This window comes from Miniopterus schreibersii, assembly GCF_964146895.1.
Source record: "Miniopterus schreibersii genome assembly, chromosome: 9".
NCBI lineage: Eukaryota > Metazoa > Chordata > Mammalia > Chiroptera > Miniopteridae > Miniopterus > Miniopterus schreibersii.
The window spans coordinates 69,276,843-69,301,650 of record NC_138118.1 but is presented as its reverse complement, the minus strand read 5'-3'; the positions used below and the strand labels follow the sequence as shown (position 1 = coordinate 69,301,650).

At 33.2% G+C, this 24,808-nt stretch overlaps 1 protein-coding gene across 2 annotated transcripts in view; it reads left to right on the top strand.

The window, feature by feature from the left end:
* The window catches only part of SNX13 (sorting nexin 13), a 91,400-nt gene that overhangs the window by 53,795 nt on the left and 12,797 nt on the right, over window positions 1-24,808 (top strand). Inside the window, exons 14-20 of one of the 2 annotated variants that reach the window (XM_081146399.1) lie at window positions 6,167-6,271; window positions 6,857-6,989; window positions 9,161-9,198; window positions 12,149-12,218; window positions 16,250-16,422; window positions 21,280-21,387; window positions 21,824-21,934. In XM_081146399.1, the coding sequence (XP_081002525.1) occupies window positions 6,167-6,271; window positions 6,857-6,989; window positions 9,161-9,198; window positions 12,149-12,218; window positions 16,250-16,422; window positions 21,280-21,387; window positions 21,824-21,934 (738 nt within the window). The remainder of the gene's footprint in view (window positions 1-6,166; window positions 6,272-6,856; window positions 6,990-9,160; window positions 9,199-12,148; window positions 12,219-16,249; window positions 16,423-21,279; window positions 21,388-21,823; window positions 21,935-24,808) is intronic. The other variant, XM_081146400.1, reaches the window with a different exon arrangement.

Sequence of the window (24,808 nt, the reverse complement as noted above, 5' to 3'; positions counted from 1 at the left end):
CTCAAATCAACAATTTACGATTTCACCTTAAAAATCTAGAAAAAGCAAATCAGAATAAACCCAAGGCAACAGAACGAAGGAAACAGTAATGACCGGAATGGAAATCTGTGAAATAGAGAAGAGAAAAACTGATAAAAGTCAATAAAACCAAAAATTTATTCTTTGAAAAGATCAACAAAAATGATAAACCTCTAGCTAGTTTGGCCAAGACAGAAAGAAAGATCACGAAAATCATGAATGAAAGGGGGCGTCACCAACCCTATAGAAATGAAAAGAACAGGACTGTAAGCAAATATGTAAACAACTCTGACAAATCAGACACCTTAGATGAAATAGACAAATGCCTAGAAAGACACAAGTTGCCAAACTGACTCAAGAAAAAATAGAACATATAATAAATAAAAAATTTTAATTAGTAATTAAAAATCATCTCATGAAAAACCAAGGCCTACGTAGTTTCACTGGTGAATTGCATCATATTTCAAGAAGAAATAATACTAATATTTCACAAACTCTTCCATAATATATAGGAAAAAAAAATACATTTTCTGTCTCATTTTATGAGGCTAGTATCATTCTGATACCAAAGCCAGATGAAGACTTCATTCAGAAAACTACAGACCAATACCATGAATATGGATGGAGAAATTTCCAAGATTCAAGATGACTCGTGCTCCAGTATTTTTTTCCTAACCCAAAGAAATATCTTAATTAATTTTTTACTTCAGTACTTTTAATGGCTATGCTGTAATACCTATTAAGCTATAGTTACTAGCACAAAAATTAAATTTGAATTTTCAGTATGAATTTTATTTGAAAACTGATCATATGTGAATTTGCTTACTTTTTTGCCTTGTGAAATATACTTAAATAGTGCATTTTTAAGAACAATAGTATAGCCCTAGCCAATTTGGCTCAGTAGTTAGAGCTTCAGCCTGCAGACTGAAGGGTCCGGGCTTTGATTCCGGCCAAGGGCACGTATTTCGGTTTGCAAGCTCGATCCCTGGCCCCAGGCCCATGCTGGAGGCAACCAATCTATGTGTGTCTCTCACATTGATGTTTCTCTCTCTCCCTTCCACTCTCTCTGAAAAACAATTGAAAAAATGTCCTTGGGTGAGGATTTAAAAAACAAAGAATAATAGTATAGCAAGTATAGCAAACACCTATATACCATCCAGCTTAAGAAATAGAACATTTACGTGCTTTTGAAGATCCCTATGTATTCTCCACCTGTTATCACCTGTCAGGTTCACTTGTTTCTTATTGATGAATCCAGGCTCCTGTAGTTATTCACTTTTTTATTCATGTAGTTTTGCTATACATGTATGTTCTAAACCATATATGACTTAGCTTTGTTTTTAAACTTTATATCAATGGAATGATACTGTAAGTATTTATTTTCTCCCACTCCCTACCATTATATTGGAATCCATAATGTTGATGCATGCAGGAATAGTCATTTTCACTGAAGTATTTCATTACACAGGTATACAGTAATTTATTTACCATTGATAATGTTTATGAGCATTTTGGTTTCTATTGCACTGCTGCTCTGAATATTGTTGTTCATGTTTCAAATTCAAGTTTCTGCTATTTGAAAACACTGCTTTGGAGTGTATAAGCCTTCTGTATGTTAATTTTTTTTTTTTTTTTAAATATATCTTTATTGATTTCAGAGAGAGGAGGAGAGAGGGAGATAGATAGAAACATCGATGATGAGAGAGTCATTGATCGGCTGCCTCCTGCACACCCCCTACTGGGGATTGAGCTCGCAACCCAGGCATGTGCCCTGACCGGGAATCGAACCTCAATCTCCTGGATCATAGGTCAATGCTCAACCACTGAGCCATGTCAGCCGGGCGCATGTTAATTCTTAAAGTATGTTATAAATTCTATTGTAGTCCAATAGTATGCATTACAATTATAATGGAAAAATCCGAAAATTAAGTTACTTAAGTTGGTTTCAGCTTTTTAAAGATTTTTTATTGTTTTGTGTCTCATTGTTTCCATTGAGAAATCAATATGTTTCTTCTTTTGAAGATAATCTTTTTTTATTATTGAATGAAGACATCCCTCGTCTCAGGAAACCGTTCCCAGGGACACCAAAAGTCCCAGATTTTAGCCATAGATGTGGAAGATTGAGAAAAAGTACAAAACCCATCCTATGATTCCAAAAATAAGGACTGAAACAACATGTTCTTGTGTCAAATGACTATGGCATGGGTAGTCTACCCTTTGTAGTCATTGCTGTTTTTCTCTTGACCTCTAATGTGGCAACCATTATTTCCTCTTCACTATAGTGGATCTTCCATTGTGTAGCACTCTGAGTACAACTTAAGTGCATTGTTATCATGAGTGTTAACAGTTCATCTTTTACTTTTCCTATCCTGTGCCTTTGTATTATGATAGCAGTGTTTAATTTTTAACATTATGAATATTGCAGTTATGTTTTATAAAAGTTCAGATAATGAAAATGAGAATGATTATAATACCCAAACCATCATGACTCAGACATCACTGAAAAAGAAGACTAAATGACTGGACTATTTTAATGACAGATTGAAGGAACCATACAACAGGATTGGAGAGAGTACATAACCAAATAGAGCACACTGCACAGTGTGCAAAAAACATGGTGGAGAACGGTATGAAAGCAAAAGTGAAGGCTGAATATTACAGATACTTTTAAGACCCCAGTGATCAGTTAAAAAGAAGGGCTGTTGGCCCTGGCCAGTGTGCTCAGTGGTTAGAGTGTCAGCCCGCACACTGAAGGGTCTCAGGTTCAATTCCTGGTCAAGGACATGTACCTGGGTTTCAGATTTGCTCCCTAGTTGGGGTGCTTATGGGAGGCAGCCAGTTCCTGTGTCTCTCTCACATCGATGTTTCTGTATGTCTCTCTTTCCCTCTCCCTTTCTCTCTCCTTCTTCCTCCTCCCTCCTTCCCTTCAACTCTGTGAAAAGCAATGGAAGAAGTATCCTCAGGTGAGGATAACAACAAAAAAATAGTGGCTGTTGAATTAGCTTGGACATACCACACAAATGAACACACATTGGCCTATCTTTCCCTTGATTATTTTGTAAACTGGGTAGAGTTATATCTTGTGATTCAGAGGTTTCAACTGAAATATCCTGTGGGGAAGCAAGAGAGGACATTTTGATAACATGATTTCACTCTTTAAAGTTTAGAACTTTTTCTGTGAGATCTTACCAGCAATCATGTTCTCTATAGTATGTTGTGTTACATCAAATTGGAAAAACATGAGTGTATTTGCCATAGCTCCTAAGTACTTTGATTTGAAAAAATGGAGTTTTAGATATTTTCTTGATTTCTAAGATTTTTAATAAACTGTAAAAATATAAAACAAACTCTGCTCATCTATCTGCATGTTTAGCAGACAGTGTAAGTATATATTTGACCAAATTATATTTGGTCCATAAAGTTCTTGCAAAGAAAAAGAAAAAGATCTTACCTGCTAAGTAGCATGTGTTCCTTTTATATAACACTGCTAAAAGGAGATATTTATTTGCTTACTGAGGTTTTGTAAAAAAAATTTTTGTTTTAAAACATAGAAACGATAAGATTTTTGACATAAAAAATGTCAGGAATAACTTCTTCTTTATACATTTCTCTTTGAGATGGGCGTTGTTGCCAGTTATAGAAAAGATGCTAAAATGTTGGCCTGCAGCAAAATTGTATTTTCAAAGAATGAGACAAGAATAATATCCTTCTTTAATTCAGAAATACATCAGGAATGAGTATGGTAAAAAGGATTAAACAGAATTTTTTCTCCAAAACTATTGAATGACCTTTGAAGAGGCTAAAGGGAATCTTGAAAGGGATGGACTGACCTGAGTGGTTGATATGTAGGCTATAACAAAAATTTATACATTGAAAAATGACTTGGTTTTTGGATACAAGACTATTGAGAACTCAAAAAATATCACCAGAAAGGGCCAGCCAGCTTAAACAGGATTTTCTTTGTTTCTTTACTGAAACTAATTTATTTAGAATCTGCCTTCAATCTTCACAAGTTTAAAGGATATGTGTATTTTAAAACAATTTTCCTTGAGGAGAGGTTTAACTTATGATGACATCACTAAGCTTTGAAGTATTAAAAAATGGCCATTTTAGACACAGGTAGCTTATGATAAATTCCCAGATGTAAAGGATCTAATTGACAAACAACTGGTCTACCAAACAAGCCTTTAGCTACAAAGGCGACGGACATTTTTTGGAGAGCTGGAAACAAATCCCTGCAGCTCTTAAAACCTGCTGTTTTTAGTAAGTAAAATCTTATTCTATGCCTAAATGATTTTATTGAAGGGATATTTAACTTGATGTCATCACATTGGACTGGTAAGAGAAATAACCTTAACGGGAGAGCTGAAAGGGAAAGTGACTTTTACATTTGATTATACTCAGTTTTACCACTATGTAAAAGAAAAGGGTGTTCTAAAGGCTGCAGGCAGATCAGAGTTTTACTGAAAGGGAAACACACAAAGTAAAAATATCCTATGGGATCATGGAATAAAAAGAGAAGTAATTGTTAATTTTTTATTAAATATAGATATTTGTTTAATTAGTCCTTTTATATGTATAATCTCATTTTAAGTCTTACATTTAAGAATTTTAAGAATACAGAATAGTATAGCCTATAATATTTAAATATCTAATAATTAAAAAGTTAAAATGAATTGCTGTATCAGAGGACAGAAACACTATAAATACATTCTTATATATTTCTCATATTATTTGTTTAATTAGTCCTATTAATTACTAATTACCATTGTTAACTAGTCCTATTATTTTTTTAACTATATTTGTGTAATAGAAAAGTGAAGCATACAGATTAATAGATAATTTGGAAAACACTCATTTTTGTATTATTATGTTAAAGTAATAACAAACGTGTATAACTATTTCTCCTATATTTTTGAGTGGGGCAGTCTGGTAGGTTGTAACCCATGATAGCTCTCTGATAGTGTTGGTCACCTTGTATCAGAGAGCCTTAATCCAATTCTGTGTATCCAATTTTACAGGAAAATTGAATAAATATAAAATGTTATTTTCAAATTTGCCTCTTATTATTTCCTAGAAACTTGAGTTTAGTGAGCTCAGAGGGCAAATGAAAGTACAAAGCCAACTAACATCATGTTCCTCTCTAATTTTTGCCACATACTCCACATTGTTTAGCTCTCCTGTTCCTGTTTCAGGGGAAAACATATACACATACACCACACCCCACCCTCCTGTACACAAACAACAGATAAGCACCCTTTCCCCCCAAAAAATGTTGAATTAACAAGGGAGCATTAGAACTTCCATAGTCATTTTTCTGTACATTTATACCCTGCTGTATACTTACTTTTTCTCCTCTTCTCCTTTTTCTTGATTTATTCATTTTGTTCCTTAGGTACTTTCTTGGATAGCATGGAGAAATTACTTAAACAATGCATTGTTTTGCTAGTTCTCTAGGAGTTACTATCCTTATCACTTGTTTACTCTCCAGAGCCTTCAGAACTAAAAATTCAAAGTTGACATCCTAAAGATAACCATATTCCTAGATTTTCAGAATTTTTTTCTTTCAGTAATTTTTCACATTGAACATCAGATTTTGGAAGTTGTTGGAACAGATTAACTTTTCAGATAAATTTTCTCTCATATCACAATGGGACTTTGCCGCAGTGGAATAAAACCAAATTTAAGATTAAGATAGTTTCTTCTAAAGGCCATTCAAAAGGATTGTTTGTAGTGGTAAGCGGTAAGTAACAATGGCATATTATTTTGGCAGTTACAGTAAATACACATCCAGGACTACTGAATGCTAAAAAGTAGCTCCTAATGACAGTATTTCCTATGTGCTGGACGTTGTGTTTGTATGGTTTACATAAATCTCTTTGAATCCTTATAATAATCTTATGTAATAATATCTCCATTTTTCAGATTTAGTAAATACTTGTCTACCAGGCTACTGTATTACCTGATGACGAGGAGATTCTAGTTCTTGTTTTAGCCTTCTTAAACATCAAGTTATCGTTTAGCAACCAAGCGTTTTCTGCCAATTACTTTCAATAATATGATTCCATTATTTAATTCTCCTATTATCAAGGCTTAACTTGTATTTAGAAATGCCAAAGATAATTACTATTATTTTTCTGTTTGTTAGGCATCTCCAAGAGTTACTGTTGATGATTATTTGGTAGCAAAATTAGCAGATACTTTGAATCATGAAGATCCAACTCCGGAAATCTTCGATGACATTCAAAGAAAGGTACTATATACAACATTTATTAATAGATCTTTCTTGGAAAAAATGTGTATTTCCACATGCATGTAATTTGTTTTTAAAAAGGTTGAAAGTTAGAGAGGTAACTAAACAGATGAGTTATGGAAATAATGCTTCTCAATTACAAAAAAAGGCAGGCCAGTTATGTTTGTTTGTTTATTTAATTATTTAACAAATGAGGAAAATGCTTATTTTAGGCTGTTTTATTTGAATCTGACTGAAGAGCCAGATACATAGTTTTTGAATTTCATGAGTTGATGATGTATATAAATAACATCACTCAAATTTATTTTAATGTGCTTGAGCCTTTAGGTGGACTTGTTTCTTAGAGAACACTGCTTCCTAGAACATTATGTACAACCTGCTCTCATGTGACATGTTGTAGTAGGACCCTTTTCAATGCAGTTTAGGTACCCATGGACCAGAGAAATCATTAGTTGTGACATCTTGTAGATATGGAGCCCGTGATTCATTATAATAAGACCTAAGTCTAGCTTTTGGTAAAATCTTACTAGTGAAAATCAGTACGTTTTCTGTATTAATGATTGAATATCTTCATTTACTCAATAGGTGTATGAATTGATGCTACGAGATGAAAGGTTTTATCCTTCCTTCAGACAGAACGCACTTTACGTGCGCATGTTAGCTGAGCTGGATATGCTGAAGGACCCTAGTTTCAGAGGATCAGATGATGGTGATGGAGGTAGGCGGCACACATTGCATATATATATGTATTCCTATTTATTCTGCTTACCAAATAAATGACCTTTCAGATGAGATAAAAAATGTTCTTTCCTGGCCGGGCATGGCTCAGTGGTTGAGCATCGACCTAGGATCCAGGAGATCATGGTTTGATTCCTGGTCAGGGCACATGCCCGGGTTGTGGGCTCGATCAGTGACTCTCTCATCATTGATGTTTCACCTCTCTCTCTCCCTCTCCATTCCTCTCTCTGAACTCAATAAAGATATATTAAAAAAAAATGTTCTTGAAGTTCAAATATAAATTATAATATATTTAAAAATGTATAAATGAATGACAAAATTTAGTTACTATACTAAATTAAAATGTCAACAATTTAATAACAGATTAGGACATGTAACTATAGAAGCCTTGAATTCTTTAAAAAAAATGTTTTTGCCTGTCCAGGCATGGCTCAGTGGTTGAGCCTCAACCTAGGGTCCAGGAGATCATGGTTCTATTCCCGATCACAGCACATGCCTGGGTTGCGGGATCAATCCCCAGTTGGGGGCGTGCAGGAGGCCGCCAATCAGTGACTCTCTCATCATTGATGTTTCTCTCTCTCTCTCCCCCTTCCTCTTTCTGAAATCAATAAAGATATATTTAAAAAAATTTTTTTAAATGTTTTTTGAGTTTTGTCATGCAAATATTTTTATGGTAAATAATAATATGACTAACAATAGGATTATTGAGAAGATTAAATGAGAATAACAAGTAATGATTCTGAGCGTATACCACAAACTATAAAGCTGTATTAAAAAAATAGTTTTTTTTCTCTTTAATTATATGATTTTCCAAATTCTGTACAGTATAAGCTGGAAGAAGCTACAACAGTCAGAATGCAGCATTATATTAAAAAGATCATACATCATAACCAAGTGGGATTTATTCCATGGATACAAGGCTGGTACAATATTCACAAATCAATAAACGTGATACATCACATAAACAAATTAAAAGACAAAAATCACATGATCATATCAATAGATGTAGAAAAAGCATTCGACAAAATCCAACACCCATTTTTGATAAAAATTCTCAGCAAAGTGGGAATAGAGGGATCATACATCAACATAATAAAGGCCATATATGACAAACCAAACCTACAGCTAACATCATAGCCAGTGGGCAAAAACGAAAAGCATTTCCCCTAAGAACAAGAACAAGACTGGTGGTGCAACAAGAGGGGTGCACTTTCACCACTCTTATTCAACATAGTACTGGAAGTCCTTGCCACAGTAATCAGACAAGAAAAATATAAAAGGCACCCAAATTGGAAAGGAGGAAGTAAAAGTGTCATTATTTGCAGATGACATGGTATTGTACATAGAAAATCCTAAAGACTCCACCAGAAAACTACTAGATTTAATAAATGAATTCAGCAATGTAATACTTCCAAAAATAAAGATAAATTAAAATAATTTAAGTTGCTTTTAATTAAATGGCATTGCCTGTGGAGTTTTACATATATTTTGTTCTATTAGTTATGTAGTGATTTAAGAATCTAGACTTCTAATGTTTATGAACCACATCTACTAAGAATAAGTAGACTTAAAGATATATTAAAAATAAGTCTGTTCTTCACACTAAAGGGTAACTTTATTTGTAATATTTCTTAATCCAGTGAGACAGAAATAACAAAATAACTTCTCACATATCCCAACACTCAGTCTGCAGTGTTTTTCTCATATTTATGTTGCATTAGACAACTTAATATGGCACTATGAGGATAAAATATTTAATAGTTGTTCTCTGTATACATTAATGCCTTCGTGTGTGTGTGTGTGTGTGGAGGCAACTTAGGTACATACATGGTGGGGCAAAAGTAGGTTTACAGTTGTGTATATGAAATACAGAGTTTATTCTTATGATTTATTAATTATTATATTATCTTCCATACAAACAACTGTAACCCTACTTTTGCCTCACCCTGTATATATATTTTCACCTGAAATTCCTAGCTGAGAAACCCATGGGGCTTAAGGGAACAGGTGTTCAGGAGTAGTGAGTGACAGTTTTCTTTACTGTTCTGTTATGTCTTGACTTGGCTTTCATTCTTGGTGTTTGGACCTTAGATAAAACAAATGTTTCAAAAGTGTTTTACTGTATACTAAGTTGAATTTCCCTTCCCACAGAATCTTTTAATGGGTCTCCTACAGGAAGCATAAATTTGGTAAGTACTATTATGGGTACTTTAATAAAGTGGCTTGAAAATAATATGAAAGGTTGAGCCTTAACATATGAAAGTGAATAATATATTAGAAGCCCCAAACCATCCTTTAGTGTTATAGGAAGTTGTGCTTTTAAAGAAATGTTAAATTCACATATAAGGCGTCTGTGAATTAGAATTTAAAAATGAAACTTATTTTCATTTAGTATTTTTAAATGACTCTGATTAGTACAATGATAGGCATTAAATTTGTGACATATAAATGTTTACATTGGAATTAGTGTTTTCTTCTCTCGTATTTAGAAAAGAACTATAAAACTATTTGGAGTATCTGAAAACTTCTAGATATTTCTTAAAGTGTACAGTATAACAAATTCAGGTTTTTTAATTGTAGAGAGGTTTATAGTGAATTTAGCAACTAATCTGTGGTTACAGGTTTAAGAATGACATGTTTTTAGCATATAAGCTGTCATTGATGTTTCATGTATACAAGGTGAAGTGTGAAATACTGAACATTGCACTTCTTTTATAGCATGTCTATCCTTTCCATTTAATAACTTATTTCATAAAATGCTGATAGGAAGAAATATTAGTGTCCTATAAAAGTTTCAGTCCAGAGTTTGCAGGGAGATTGTTTGCTGTGTTTTTCCTTCTACCTACATTACTTTCTTTCACTTTTTGTAATAGCTAAGTGGTATAGAGGTCCACTATCTTACGTTGTCTTCTGTACTATACACTTATTTCTAAAAAACCTTATTGAGTAAATGTTCTATTACTGTACAAAGTATAACCTTTAACAAAATACTACATAAGATCAGCCATAGTGTTATGTCAGATATTTTGTAACATTTAAAATGTTTTCCTAAATTGTTTGGTATCAATACCATTTACTTGTTATATTCAATAGCTTTATAACAAAAAGGAATAGCTCCTAGAGTATGAAGAAAATGTTAGCAATAATTTTCATTATACAGAAAAAATTTCCAATGTGACAAAATCTTTGGTTGGTTTGAAATATTTTGGTATTTACATTTGTAGTGCTTATACAAGTGTTTGAACACTAGTAAAAAAAATAATTTTTTCTTTATTCCGTATCTGGAATAAATGCTTTTTCAAATGAGAGCTATACATCTCTTTTGTCAAATAGTGGTATAAGCCAGAACAGTCTCTGGATTGAAGAAGTTACACTTGAGGTCATTGACTTGCAGTATTTTGTTATTCATATAAGTCAGTTAACTTCAGGCTTTTAAGCAGCTGGAGGTTTTTGGATTCTTTTTTAATACATAGACAAATTTAAATGGCTTTATGTTGTAAGTATGGCTGCATTCAAGTCATTTAGATGATTTTTAGTAGTAATTGGTAATATCACATTAGAGCTTCAAAGTTCATTCACATCATATGGTTTTTAAAGTGTAAAATATGTCTGAATCATATAATGTTTGTGTGTCAGGGTACCCAGCACCACTCCTAAGTCCAAGGATTTACTAAGAGGAGTCACAGACCACGGCATTGTCCGACTCATGGCTAGGATTTATCATAGCGAAAGGACATAAAGCAAAATCAGCAAAGGGAAAAGGTGTGTGGGCTAAAGCCCAGAGGAAACCAGGCAGAAGTTTCTAAGATTCCTCTCCCATAGACTTCCCATGGGAAAAACTTAATTCTCCCAGCAGTGAATGCGACAACACAGGTGAAATGCCGCTAGGAAAGCTCACCAAACTAAATGCCCAGGGTTTTTATTGGAGGCATGTCACATATGCACCTTCTGCCTGTCATAAGCCAAAATTCCATACTTCCAGAAGGAAAGCAGATGTTCAGGGTAAACCACATTGTAAACAGCTTAGGTAGTGTGAGCCATTCTTAGCAGTAATGAACGGTGGGAACCTTCCCTAAATCTAAATTCCCAGGTGCCATCCAAGGGCCAACATTTCAAGAAGTCTCAAGCAGTTTCAAGCCTGCTATATTAACTCTTTTCTGTACAGTCTGTCTTCATTATATGACTATTTTCCTTTCTCTGAATGTGTGGGTGTATATATATGTAGCAAATTTTTAAAATTTTGACCCAAAGGCCAAAGTTATAAAAGATTCATTTTCAATGAATTTATAATAATTTTTGTTTGTGAAATTAATTTTGAAAATTATTTCAAATCCATCTTAGGCTATGGATTCACTTCATTTAATAAGTAGTCATGCCTGGCTGGGTGTGGCTCAGCGGTTGAGCGTCGACCTAGGATCCAGGCGATCGGGGTTCGATTCCTGGTCAGGGCACATGCCCGGGTTTCGGGCTAGGCAGCCGATCAATGACTCTCATCATTGATGTTTCTATCTCTCTCTCTCCATCTCCTTTCCTCTCTCTGAAATCAATAAAGGTATATTTAAAAAAAAAAAAAAGTAGTCATAATAGTTAACATTTTTTGTGTTAGTCTTTTAAATGTTTTACATGTCTTCTGCTTTAATTCTCACATAACCCTATGATGTAGGTGCTATTCTCATTTTATAGGTAAGGAATCTAAATTAACTAAAATTACTTTTAAATTAACAAAAGCGCTGTTAAATACAGAGTTGGCTTTAGTATATTTCAGCATTTAAAAAATTGAAACATTAACTTAAGAATATGTCCACTTATTTTTATCCACATTTTTTTCTTGCCATGTATTGAATATAACTGAGAAGTGGCAAATTTTAGCATATGGACAAACAGTGAAGGAAGAAATAATCTGATTTATTAAGTGCATTTGTAAATTACTTTGTTTTATAGTTTCTTAATCTTGGCTTTTCTTTCTTGTGGTGCTGTAACTAGCAAGGACTGTTGTGGAGGGGGGAGGATACAAATAACATAAACCTTGTATACGGCAAAGATGAGTAATGCGAATGTGCTGTGGAATTCTTTAACACCTTTTTTCTATATAATAAAAAAGATCTTGTTTATTGATTTTTGATTCCCCCCCCCCCCCAGTCTTTAGATGACCTTTCAAATGTATCTTCTGATGACTTAGTACAACTTCATGCTTACATTTCAGACACAGGTAAGAGACTTTGTGGTATATTTATTACTTAAAATTTTTGATTATTATTACTCTTATATTATTTTCCACATTTATTTTTACAAACCATTATTCTGTTCTGTATTCATTTTTAAGTTACTTTTTTTCCCTGCAGCATGTTCTTCATTAAATTCTTTGATTTTTTTACTTGTGTATATGGGTATATCCTTTCTCTAAGGTTATCACTGTTAGCATTTTAAAAAGCTCAAGTTCGAAGCATTTGGCATTGCTAATAAACTCTGGAGCCAATCTTTCTCTCTTTTTGTTTGTCTAGCTGATAATTGTCTATATAACTCTTATTAAATCGTTTGGGGACGCATTTTAGTTCAGATTTTGTTTTCATGCATGCAGAGCCCAATTAGATAATTGGGTAAATGAAGCTTTTGGGTATAGGAGTTTACAAAAGTTCAATACATGCTTGGATTAGGTGAGAAACCTCTAAGATTTTTCAATCAGCAATATGGTTAGTGAACTGAGAAAAAAATCAATATTCATCATTGCCATTAGGTTATTAGATAAAGTTAGTAAGTAGTAGATAATGACATTTTCTTTTGTGGTCTCTCCCTGGTCCTAGAATTTAGAAGCGTTGTGTCAGATTACATACTGAAGTATAAACACAGTGAGATATAGATCTCAGTTCAATTTAATGCTTACATTTTAGATACTGAAATGAAATTTATAGTGTAAGTGCAGTTTAAAAGATAATTTGCATTATTTTTTTTAATCTCTGTTTTCTTTTCTCACTAGAGCTGGAATCTCATTTTGCATTCTGTTCTCTGCCAAATTTCTGGAATAACTTACCTATAATTGCTGTCTAAACCTTTATCTTTTACAAGGAGTTGGTGTACACGTTACTCTGCTTTGAAAGGTCATTAGATGAAACCCTGTCAATAAAGCCAGAAGTCTTGTTGCTTTTCTTTCTAGCTTTTGCTAGAGTTATCCAACTTTTTCCTTCATTAAGATTTTAAATTCTTTTATAAACCTCTATTTTCTTTGTTGGCTTGTTTTCCCAATGTGAAAGCTTTTGTTAAAGTGCAAATGTTTAGTATTTGTGCTTTTGTTTCTTTCTTGAAGACCTTAAGCTTTTATGTCTAGAGGAAGGTGCTCATGTCCTATTTCTTATGTGGATCTTTCTCTTCTCTGAGAGTTCTAATTTTCCAACTGCATTGTCCATTTATTCAGCAAGTTTTAATTAGCTTCTTGTATGGAAGCACAGTGCTAAGCATTTTTAATAAATTGTTATTCCTGTCAGACAAACATATATAAATACTAAAGAAGCTGCATATATGTGGTGAAGAGCACTTTTTGTCCAAATTGCTTGGGTTGAAACCCCAGCTCTGTCACCTAATACCTGGGTGAAATTGTGGGAGTTCTTTAACCTCTGTACTTCAATTTCCTCATCTGTGAATACTAATACTAATACTAATAATACTAATAATTTGTAATTTGTAATTCTTACCTCATAGGGTTGTTATGGGACTAGTCAACTCATTATATTAGTAATTACATAATGGGGATTTTATGTTAGTGCTTGTTCTATACATATTTATGCTATCAATGGGCCTCCTGAGTCTCTTTGAGGCTAGATCTACACGCCCTTAACATCTTTATTACAGGAAGAACTGAAACTCGTGCAGTGCTACTCAAAGAGCTATCCATAGACAAGTGCTTACCAGCTTCCTTTGTTGAGAAATCTTGCTTTAAAAAATACTAGCTAAATTAAGCAATGTGCTTAATGAAGAGATTGATTTATATTCTGGTCCTACTTTCTTATCTCGCTATAGATTAGTAACATAGTTTGCACATCATGTGATATGAGTAATGTTGTCCTAATGGAAACAAAACCTACTACTTCCTCTGTAATATCTCACCATCATCTCAGAATCAGTGTATGTAACCTCATTTATCTTCTTTTAAAATCAAATTACCTTCTGTCTCCTGTGCTTCTTTTATAATAACCTCATTATTCTTCCTACTGTGCACGCATCCTGGCCAAGATCTACCTGCCTATTAATATGTGACAAACCTGATTATTCTTTTTTAGAATGCTTTCTTACATTCCTTTCCTTTTCTGTTCCGTGCTATTCTCCTTGCTCTTATTAACTCCTAATTGGTTATGGTTTGCTGCCTAATTGACTTCTGCTTTCTGTTTTCCTTTCCCAAACCTATCTTAACCACAACAGCTAAAGCCATTCCCTTGTTCCATGCTTACTCTCTTGAGTGATGGTGGTTCTCCAACATGATGACAGAGTGTGTTGCAGTTTCTTATGCATAGGTCTCTGGGAGGATGATCAGAAGAGGCGATGAGTGAAAACTAGTGTTACCTATAGCTGAGGCCCCTTAGAGCAACATAACCAGTTTTTCTCCTTAGTTTTATATTTTCTCAAATCAGGAACACTTGATATTAGATGGAAAGGGAATGAAGGGCAATTTTGAGTAAAAAGTGGTAAATCTCAGAAAAAACTTGATGAAAGCCTGTATAGATATTCAGCTTTTATGTGATTTAAATAGTTTACTAAGAAGCTACGCAGATAATTCTTTGCATAATTATATGGAAAATAAAAAATATTTAGTCAGCTCCAAACTTGGCCACTTTTTATTCACAATATGAATCAGTGTAATCTATTTTAGCAGAGCAATTTTGGTCAATATGGTAGTTTAAACTATTATGGGAAATGTCACCTCCCACACACAGAAAGGCTAAAAACAATAAAATACAAGTAACTAAAGGGGGAAATCTACAGGTGCCATAAACCATGAGGAAAAACAAATTTAGAGAAGTGAAGAGTTGTTGAAGCCAAGGAGCTTATAGGAGCATAAAGATTGCTATCTTGATTTTGACAGCATTTTTATGTCCTAAAGTATAGAAGAGGCAGAATGGGCCTAAAGCCATGGGAAGCTGGAACCCAGACCTTTGCATAAAGCCCAGAGTCACGAGAGTAACTTGATGTGAAAAGAGATTCTAGAAATTTTAGCCTACTGTCCAGGAAAAGAACAAAGAATGTGAAGATCATGGTTAGAAATAGTACCTATTACCTCCAAGAAATTGAAAGCCTATCTTGTATCCCAACATAGGTATGTCTAGATTCATCTACCCTCAAGTGATTGTATACCACAGCATCTCCTAGCCTGAGAGTGTGTTTAAAATATTCATAGAGATAAGGGTACAACACTGAAAAAAGAACCAAGTAAAATTATTGAAATAAAAAAATATAGTGATTGGAATTAAGGTCAGTGGATGGAATAAGTACAGTGGAGACTCAGTAAGCTTTTATAGACCTGAAGAACTGATCTAGAATAGAAGACAATGCAGAGAGATAAGAAAGTAGAAACTAGGAAGACAAAGAAAAGGGTTCAAGGGGCACCTCTTAAGATTAGTTAGTACAAAATATGAGCAAGTTTTGATTCTAAAGGCTACTGTACTTGGATGGTTTGTGGAAAATTAGTAGGAAGATGCCTTTTGAAAAAATCTCCAAAATAAACTACACTTGTAGATTGTTGAATATTAAAAATAAGAGTTGCCAAAATAGCGGATAAATTTTATCCTATGGCTTTTGCTTTCTGTTCAGTTGAGATTTTAATTGAAATATAACTAAATAGTGAAGGCTAGTACAAAAGGTTATTGTTTTATTTCTGTTATTTTCCTCTATTACATTTAAGGCCCTAATACTGTCCTGTTAATGCTGTCCTGGGCGGTGGTATTGTGGTATCATAACTAATAATATAGGTAAAAGCTCTTTGGGGAGATCGTTCAAAGTAGACATCACTGTGTGGTTGGTTGTGTGGTTGGTCGTGTCATAAGCTTGTAGTTTATTTTGCAGTGTAGCCATCATGTATAATACCTTATGGGTGCGAGTACAGAGGATGGGAATCTATTTTATCCCTTGGTGACATCCTTTTGTCTCAGTCTGTCATTTCAAATTCTTCATTTCATGTTGTCCTTTTTGTTTTTGTTCTTCATCTTCCTCCTTTTTGTGTCTTTTGTTCCTCTTCATTTTGTTTTAAATGACTAGTATATGCTGACTATGACCCATATGCTGTGGCAGGCGTTTGTAATGATCATGGCAAGACATACGCATTGTATGCCATCACTGTACATCGGCGCAATCTAAACAGTGAGGAGATGTGGAAAACCTATCGTCGTTACAGTGACTTCCATGACTTCCACATGAGAATCACTGAACAGGTAATGAGGTCTTAAAGTTTGTGTACTGTAAATTGTTTCCTGATTCAATGTTTGATTCTAAATAGTTCTGAGGATGCTAAGGTATTGACCATAAGCAAGTAAAAGAAAATAAGGTAAGAATTTGCATATAATCAGCATAAATGTTAGAATGATTTTGAGCATTTAACCAATAAATCAGACTTTAATCATAACCATTGTGGACTAGACAAAATAACAGTGGTATACCTTGGGAAATGAAAATGAGTGTATATTTCTCATTTTAAGAGTTGTGTGTGTGCACACGTGCATGCTTTGCAGATGTGTTTGGGCTTGGTTTAAGGTCAGGATGGGGGTCACTGTAGGACATTGTGTGGGTTTGCTTTCAGCAGTATAATTTAGATCTATAGTGGTTTTAAATTACATCCTTATTTAATAGCGTAACGGTTAAATCTTTGATCCATTAAATTATTTTAAGAACTACAACCTAAATTAAATTTAACATTAATCAAACAATGTTTTTAATTTTTACTAAATACCACCTTCTTGTTATCCTTTATAGAAGTATAAGAACTCTTAAAGATAACAAATATAAATGTTTCTGTTCTATTTTTTATTAAATATTTTTTCTTGTCCTTAGCCTAGAAGAAAATAAACTACCATCATATGAATTGGAGTATAGGTGATCTATGAAATTAATTTTAACTCTTGAGAGTTTGATTTCATTAAAGGTTTATAAATATACAACTGGTATTAAACCAATACAAATTATAATAATTAATGGTGATATTTGACTGGGTGGACTAAAGCTTTGAAATGACATTGTACTAGTTTAGTCATCAGAAAATACCTTTTTCATTTATGGTAGTGGGAGAAAAATGGTTGGCACTGATAATCTCATTAAAATACTTTTTGGATGAGTGTGAAATAACCTACTAATAGCTTAAAAATTATTAAAAACAGGTTAGTGTTGACTCCAGAGGCCCATATTAAAAGGACTATTTTGAATTATATTCAGAAGGAAATTAATAACTTTGGATATGTCTGTTCTTTTGTTCATGTTGAGTATATCTTGTCTTTATGATTCTCTTGATTTGTTTGCAGATGTAAAAGAATTTTCTGCCCCACATTGAAGAAATAATTTTTTACTCTTTTCAAATATTATCTGTTTGATATTGTTTTAAAACTCATAGCTCTGATATTTCTTCTCATTCTCACTTTAACCAAAGAGGACAAATTTGAATTGCTCAAAGTAATTTTATTTACTTGCAAATTAATGGGAATTTTCTGTAGTATGAAATTTTCTTTGTGTGAATAGCTCTAATTTTCCTTCTGCTATTAAAAGGAATAATCATTGCCTAATTTAAATGTTCTAGGCTAGGATTGTAAATATTACAAATGTAAGTGAAGAATATAGTTTTAAAAAACATAATAGAAATAGAACAGTTTGTATAGAAATTTCCCTTTTCAATGCAGAACCAGAAATGTAATGAAATTGATAATGTACAGTTCATTTTTGAAAGGGCTCAGTGTAGGCAAAGTGGATGTGTTTTGACCCTGTGTTTGCTATAAAGTCATAGTAGTATTTACTTAAGTGTTTACCTTACATAGTGATTACTTAAGTGTTTAGATTGCTCACAGAGCTTAAGAAATTAAAAACTAAGCTTGTCAAGAATGTAAATTTAGGTTTAAGCAAAATACTAAGCATTTCTAAATAAGACTCAGGGTGTTTGCCTTTTAGCTCTGCGTTATCGATTTTTTTTAAACTCAAATTCCCTGTAACAGCAGAAGAAAAATGTGGTGACTTGTAATTCACCATTTGGTAACAGTACAAACTGTTGACACAAATTTTAACTGCATTGAATTCTTAAAGTATTACATTGATTTTAAAATATATTTCATTTTATTTTACTTTGTGACATAACTTTTTTCAAGTCTAGAGATATGAACTATCATTTTTATTTTCTTTAAATATTTTTAGAAGTCTAATTTGTTACTTTATGGATAAAGATTGATACAATTAAAAGGAAATAATGAAAATGTTAAATTTCTGAAACATATTATTTTAGAAATGGGCTGAACTACCCATTCATCTATTTAACATATTTATCCAGCCTTTCCTATGGGTCTGGCACAGCTCTCAGTGCTGAGAATATAATAGTGAACAAGACAAGTCCTTGCCTCCAGGAGTTTACATTCCAGTAGATGCTGTGCATGTCTTTTATTGGGTGAACTGTATATAAGTATAGGTAAAATAGTAGGGATTTAAAAGATATTAAGTATGCATTAACATAACTGAGTAAAAATATTTTTGCGCCTGGATATAATCACATTTTGAATTCTTCTGATACAAAATTTCAAGGATGCTTTTTAAATTTTCCAGTAGTGTGTCAGGAATCTAAACCTGACATACTCAATGTGGAAATATAAAATCTTTGGTTTTTGGAATGTCTGTGATTTACATATAGTATTTGAGTTCTTGTGAACATTGAAATACTCTTACTTTTTATTCTTTATTTTAATTCCTTTAGGTAAATTCCTTTAGGGTTCTTTAGGTAAATTTCTAATTTCTTTCACATGCCTTTAAAAATATTTTTGTGGCCCGGCTGGGCATGGTTCAGTGGTTAAGCATTGACCTAGGATCCAGGCGATTGGGGTTCGATTCCCGGTCAGGGCACATGCCCAGGTTGCGGGCTGCAGCCGATCGATGACTCTCTCATCATTGATGTTTCTCTCTCTCTCTCTCCCTCTCTCCTTTCCTCTCTCTGAAATCAATAAAGATATATTTTTTAAAAAACAAATAAATAAAAAAAATATTTTTGTGAATTTTTGGCAGAGGAAATTATATTAATTTTCTGGAATGGGCTACCTTGTACTTATAAATAATACTTTAAATACCAAGCTTATAGTAAATTAACATGAAGTATAAAATTTTCCCATTTTTTCCTTTTGTAATAACAATATTTGAGAAAACTATTAATTATATATGCTTCTGTTCCAGACAGATAATTTAAAAAGGATTTTGATAATTTAGACTTTAAGGAAATAATTGTTATTGTAGCATTGAATTTTTTTCTTTTTATTAATAAGGTTTAATATTTTAAAGTTTCTGAAATAAATTGTTTTGCTAGATACTGTTATATTCCTTTGGTGTATAGTTTGCTAGGGCTGCCATAACAAAATACTACATACTGGGTGGCTTAAACAACAGACATTTATTTTCTCATAGTTCTGGAGACTGGAAGGCCAAGATCTCCTTGTTGGTTACTTTGTTTCCTCAGTTTAGCTTTCAGTTGACTGCCCTTCTCATTGTCGCCTCACATGGCCTTTTCTTGACGGGCTCTCTCATTCCCTCTATTTTTTTGTATCCAAATTTCATCCTTTTATAAGTATAACAGCCAGATTAGTTTAGGACCTACCCTAAAAGCTCATTTTAATTTTATCACCTCTCTGAAGGCTGTATCTTCATACAGTCACATTCACGAAGTACTGGAGAGTAGACCTTCATATTGGGGAACTACAGTTCAGCCCATAACATATTGGTAAAGCGAGAATAAACTGTGTGTTCTGTAAAATTGAGTCCATAATTTAAGATAACGAAGATTAATAATATTCCAGGAAATTAAATATCTTTAGGACACCTTGAAAAATTAAATTCACTCTGTGAGGTATGATTTAAAAAAATTAATTGATTGGCCATTTGATATCCAAGGAGGACCTATTCTGATAGTTTTGTGAATCACCAGATTTGTGAGTATCACTGCAGCATACCATTTCCCCTGAAAATTGCCTCTCCACTTGTTTGTTTTTCTTGCCTTGGCTGGGGCAAAAGAACTGCTTCTACGTTTCATGTGTAACATACAATGAACTTGTTCACATTATAGCTCCAAGCAAACATCTGATTTGCCATTCCATTTAATAATTTATCAGAACTTTCCAGTTTGGGAATGAAAATTATCCTACACCTTTTCATTTCCTCTTCTCTTTAATCTCTGCACCAGAAATGGATGAAGTTTTGAACATAGGATGGTTTTAGAAAGTTGTTTCACTTCAGAATATGTATCACATGGGAAAAGCAATGAGACTGCTTGAAGCTTCAGATGCTAGGCTGTGGGCCAGGCACAATCACTGGCTAAAATTACTTCACTCTTAAACTGTTTGTTAGCAGCTAGTGTGGTTAAAACTGTGCTTCAGCAAGGCACAGCAGATTACTACATAGCTGGCACTTTGAAGGTGTACCCAAATGTCTATAAATGCTGATGGCTCTTAGTTTTTTTGTTAGTAATCTAAGGGCTTATTTTTCATGTGGTTGGTGGGAAAGTATCAGTGTAGTACTACAGTTGTATATATATGGAGTTGTTATACAGCTTAAGCTATATTTTTACATTTTGTTTTCTACTTTTGATAATTAGCCATTACAGTGATTAATTTATTTGATGTCATCAATATAAAAATATTTTTATAAGATTTTTTAATGAGCCAGGAACTCATAACTTTGATCATTAAAATTTATTTGCTAATACTTTATTCACAAGCCAAAGGATTGTTAAGGACAATATTTTTTAAAATGTTTTATTATAAAAATTTTGAACAATCTCAAAATTAGAGAAAGTATTAATATGACACTCCATGTGAATATCACCCATCTTCATCAGTTATCCATGTGTGTCATTCTTTATTGAAATTAATTTATAATAAATATAGAACTGTGGTTTGGACATATTTGGAAAATATTTTTCTGTTTTCTGATTTTTGCTTAATAAAATATATTGCAAAGTGATCTGTTCAAGATGCTTTTGATATGTAGCAAGATTGTCACTGGGAAAATATTTTTATCTGTTAGTAAAAAATTAAGATTATTGAATGTATTTTGTTTTCTAGTTTGAAAATCTGTCGAGTATATTGAAGCTTCCCGGTAAAAAGACTTTTAATAATATGGACAGAGATTTTTTAGAAAAGAGAAAAAAGGATCTTAATGCATATTTGCAGGTAAGTTCATGTTTATTATTGCCCATAGATTTTCATTTTAATATAGCCAATGAACTAAATATGTCAAAACATGCTTCATTGAAGGAACTAAGCTAGAATGTTAGGTTGTATCATTGGTGAAAGCAATATTTTGTTTTATAACACGTAAAAGTTTTTTTATGGATTATTATTTTGTACTTTCTATTAATGTTAAATTTGAAATTAGTATGTGAATAACATAACAGTTTACTAATGTGGATCTTAAGATTAGTTATAAAACCTGAAAATGGAATAGTAAATATATTTGGACAACTTTCACATTAGATATACTGAAAGCAAAATAGCAGATGGGGAGAATATACATCATACTGTTAATGGTCATATAATTATTAATGACTTTAACTGTATAGTTTTTCTACTGTAAAATTAAAATTTTTTACCCTTTTTTTCCTGTTAGTTACTGTTAACTCCTGAAATGATGAAAGCCTCCCCAGCTTTGGCTCACTATGTATATGATTTCCTTGAGAACAAAGCCTACAGTAAAGGGAAAGGGGATTTTGCTCGCAAGGTAAGCAGACCATTGCATTGATTTTCTTTACAGATCTATTCTGGTTTTGATATAAGAAAATAAATTTATGTATGTTTTAAAACTAGACAGTTTTATTAAATGTACCTTGGCATGTTTATCTTGTGTGTTTTATTAAGCCTGCTATTGGTAGATGTATCTAATAAGTATAAACTCCTGTCTTTACGTGTGAATTAAATCCAGCAGTAGCTCCAAAGAAAGGGAAAAAAAACTTTGAAATGATACATTGAGGAAGGTTTGCCTAACACAGGTCGTCACAAGCTTTTCATTAGCTTCAGAAGGGAACTGCTTCTTACCAGTAGGGACTGTCTTGCTTGGAGAAAGGATAAGAAGAATGTTAAATGGGATATATTTTTCATGCCTCTTAAGTGAAATCTTTATTATTTAAAATTCCTTTTTGTATGCAAGACCTATATTTGGAATAAGATACTAGGTTAAGACAATAAATGGTTCAGTACTCAAACTGGGCAAGACAGCTTAGTGGGTGAGAACACAGACTTTGTATCAGGTAGCCTTTGGTTGAAATCGCTGCTCTTCCATTTACCATCTGTGACCTGCAACTTTTACTTAACCTTTTTGGTCCTTTAGTTTTCTCAGGAAATAAAGATGTTAATCCTCATTTTAGAGCATCATGTCAATCAAATGAGATAATCTGTGTATTGCAGTGCCTGGTACATAACTAAGCTGAATAAATGTTGGATGTTAGTAGTAGCAGCAGCAATAGTAGCAGCAGCAGTAACAGCATTTGGGGAAGCTGGGCAAAGGAACTCTGTGTACTAATTTTACAACTTTTTAGAAGTCTGAAATTATTTCAAAATGAAAATTAAAAAGAAAAAAGACTCCCTTGCCATTCCCCCAGCCCTGCCTAAAAAGACTAACTTTAAAAAACAACATTAAGAAGTTACCTCAAAAAATTAAAGATGGATCTGGTTTATGACCCAGAGATTCCACTTGTAGGTATACATCCAACAAGGGTATGGTGATGGCCAGTGGGAAGTGAGGATGGGGGGTAGAAGAGGAGAAGGGGCGATAAATGGTGATGGAAGGAGACTTGACTTTGGGTGGTGAACACACAGTACAATATACAGATGATGTGCTACAGAACTGTACACCTGAAACCTGTAGAATTTTATTAACCAGTGTCAGCCCAATAAATTCAATAAAAATTAAAAACATTAAGGAATTGGTACAGAATATGAATTAACTGTAAGCAAAAAAAAAACTTCATGTGAATGAAGTTGTTAGGTTTTAACATCCAAATGGATGTTAACATTTCTAGGTGGAGTGTTTTGTTTTACTAATGACTCCAGGTCCTGAACCTTATGATGGGAAAAAAATGTGGTGGTCTTATCTTTGTAATTCATGATTGAAGTGATTGAGTTTAAATTCCAGCTCTAAATGGTTTTATTGTCAATAGAGATGCATTAATACATGTCATCTTTTTTTATGTTTACCTTATTTTCTCTTAAGATTGCATCAGTTTTAGCCCTGGCCAGGTAGCTCAGTTGGTTAGAGCATCTTGTCCTGATATACAGGTTGCGGGTTCAGTCCCTGGTCAGGGCACATACAAGAATCAACCAGTGACTGCATGAATAAGTCGAACAACAAATCAGTGTCTCTCTCTCTCTCTCTCTTTCTAAAAATCAATCGGTAAATTTTTTTTTAAAAGATTGCATCAATTTTAAGATAAGCTAATAAATGATAACAGCTTTTTGAAATAAAAGAATCATTGTTAAATGTACACAATACTTTTTACTAACAAGCAGTAGCTTTTATATATCCAAACAGTTATATATCACCTTTTAAAAAATTACTGCTAGAGTGTAAAGATCCTTCTGAATCATTTTTGGAAATCCACAATAACATACTTTTTCCAAAAAAAAAAAATCATCTCAGTAATGACCAGGGTCATCCTGAAGCTTTTTAGATTGTCAGAATAATTTTTATGCATAGCAAGAATTAGGGGTTTTCAGCTACATTTTCTTTTTGGCTAAATTATAGTTTAATATGTTTTCTTAATTATATTTTAGTGGGAATTGAATAGCTATTAGAAAAAATTACTTGTAAACATTTTATCAGCTATTTAGAGCTTGAGAAATAATTTTTTGTAAAACATTAACTTGATCATACAATTTGTCTATCTTTGCAAAATCTATGACAAAGTAACTGACAAGCAGTCTTCTCTGTACACACACAGTATCTTTCTGTCCAGTTTTATATCACAGTGTGAAGGCATTTTAGGCTATAGTTAGGGACCTAAATTTAAGTTAAAATTCCTTTGATTGTGTTGTTATTGATACAAATAACTCAACTGAGATGGTAATTGAATGAATAGGTAACATCTTTGTAAGTCAGGTAGGTGCCAGCAATCCATAATTTACTCCTCTGCTTGGTAATTTGCAAGTTTCTTTCTTTTTCTGTTTTAAACATCTGTTTTTAAGACAGATCCTGTTGTTAAAAATGTTATCATATGGTGATGGACTCTGCTTTTATGCTTCTAAAATTCTAATTCCTTCAGGGTTAGGCATCAGTCTTCTGTGATTTATCTATATCCTGCTTGGTACCCCCAATCTTTATCCTAATATAGATGGTTGGGCTTTACCCTCAGAAATTGGGGAAAGAAAAAGAAAAGACAAGGGAAAAGGGTGGAGGAGATAAATGGATTCTGTAGGTCTGGCATGGTGCACAAGCAACTATTGTAAATAGTCTTTTTGGGGGGAAGATATTTTATTGATTTTGAGAGAGAGGGAGGGAGAGAGAGAAACATCAATGTTAGAGCCATATATCAAGTCCGCAACCCAGGCATGTGCCCTGACCAAGAACCGAACCAGCAGCTTTTGGTGCGTGGGATGACAC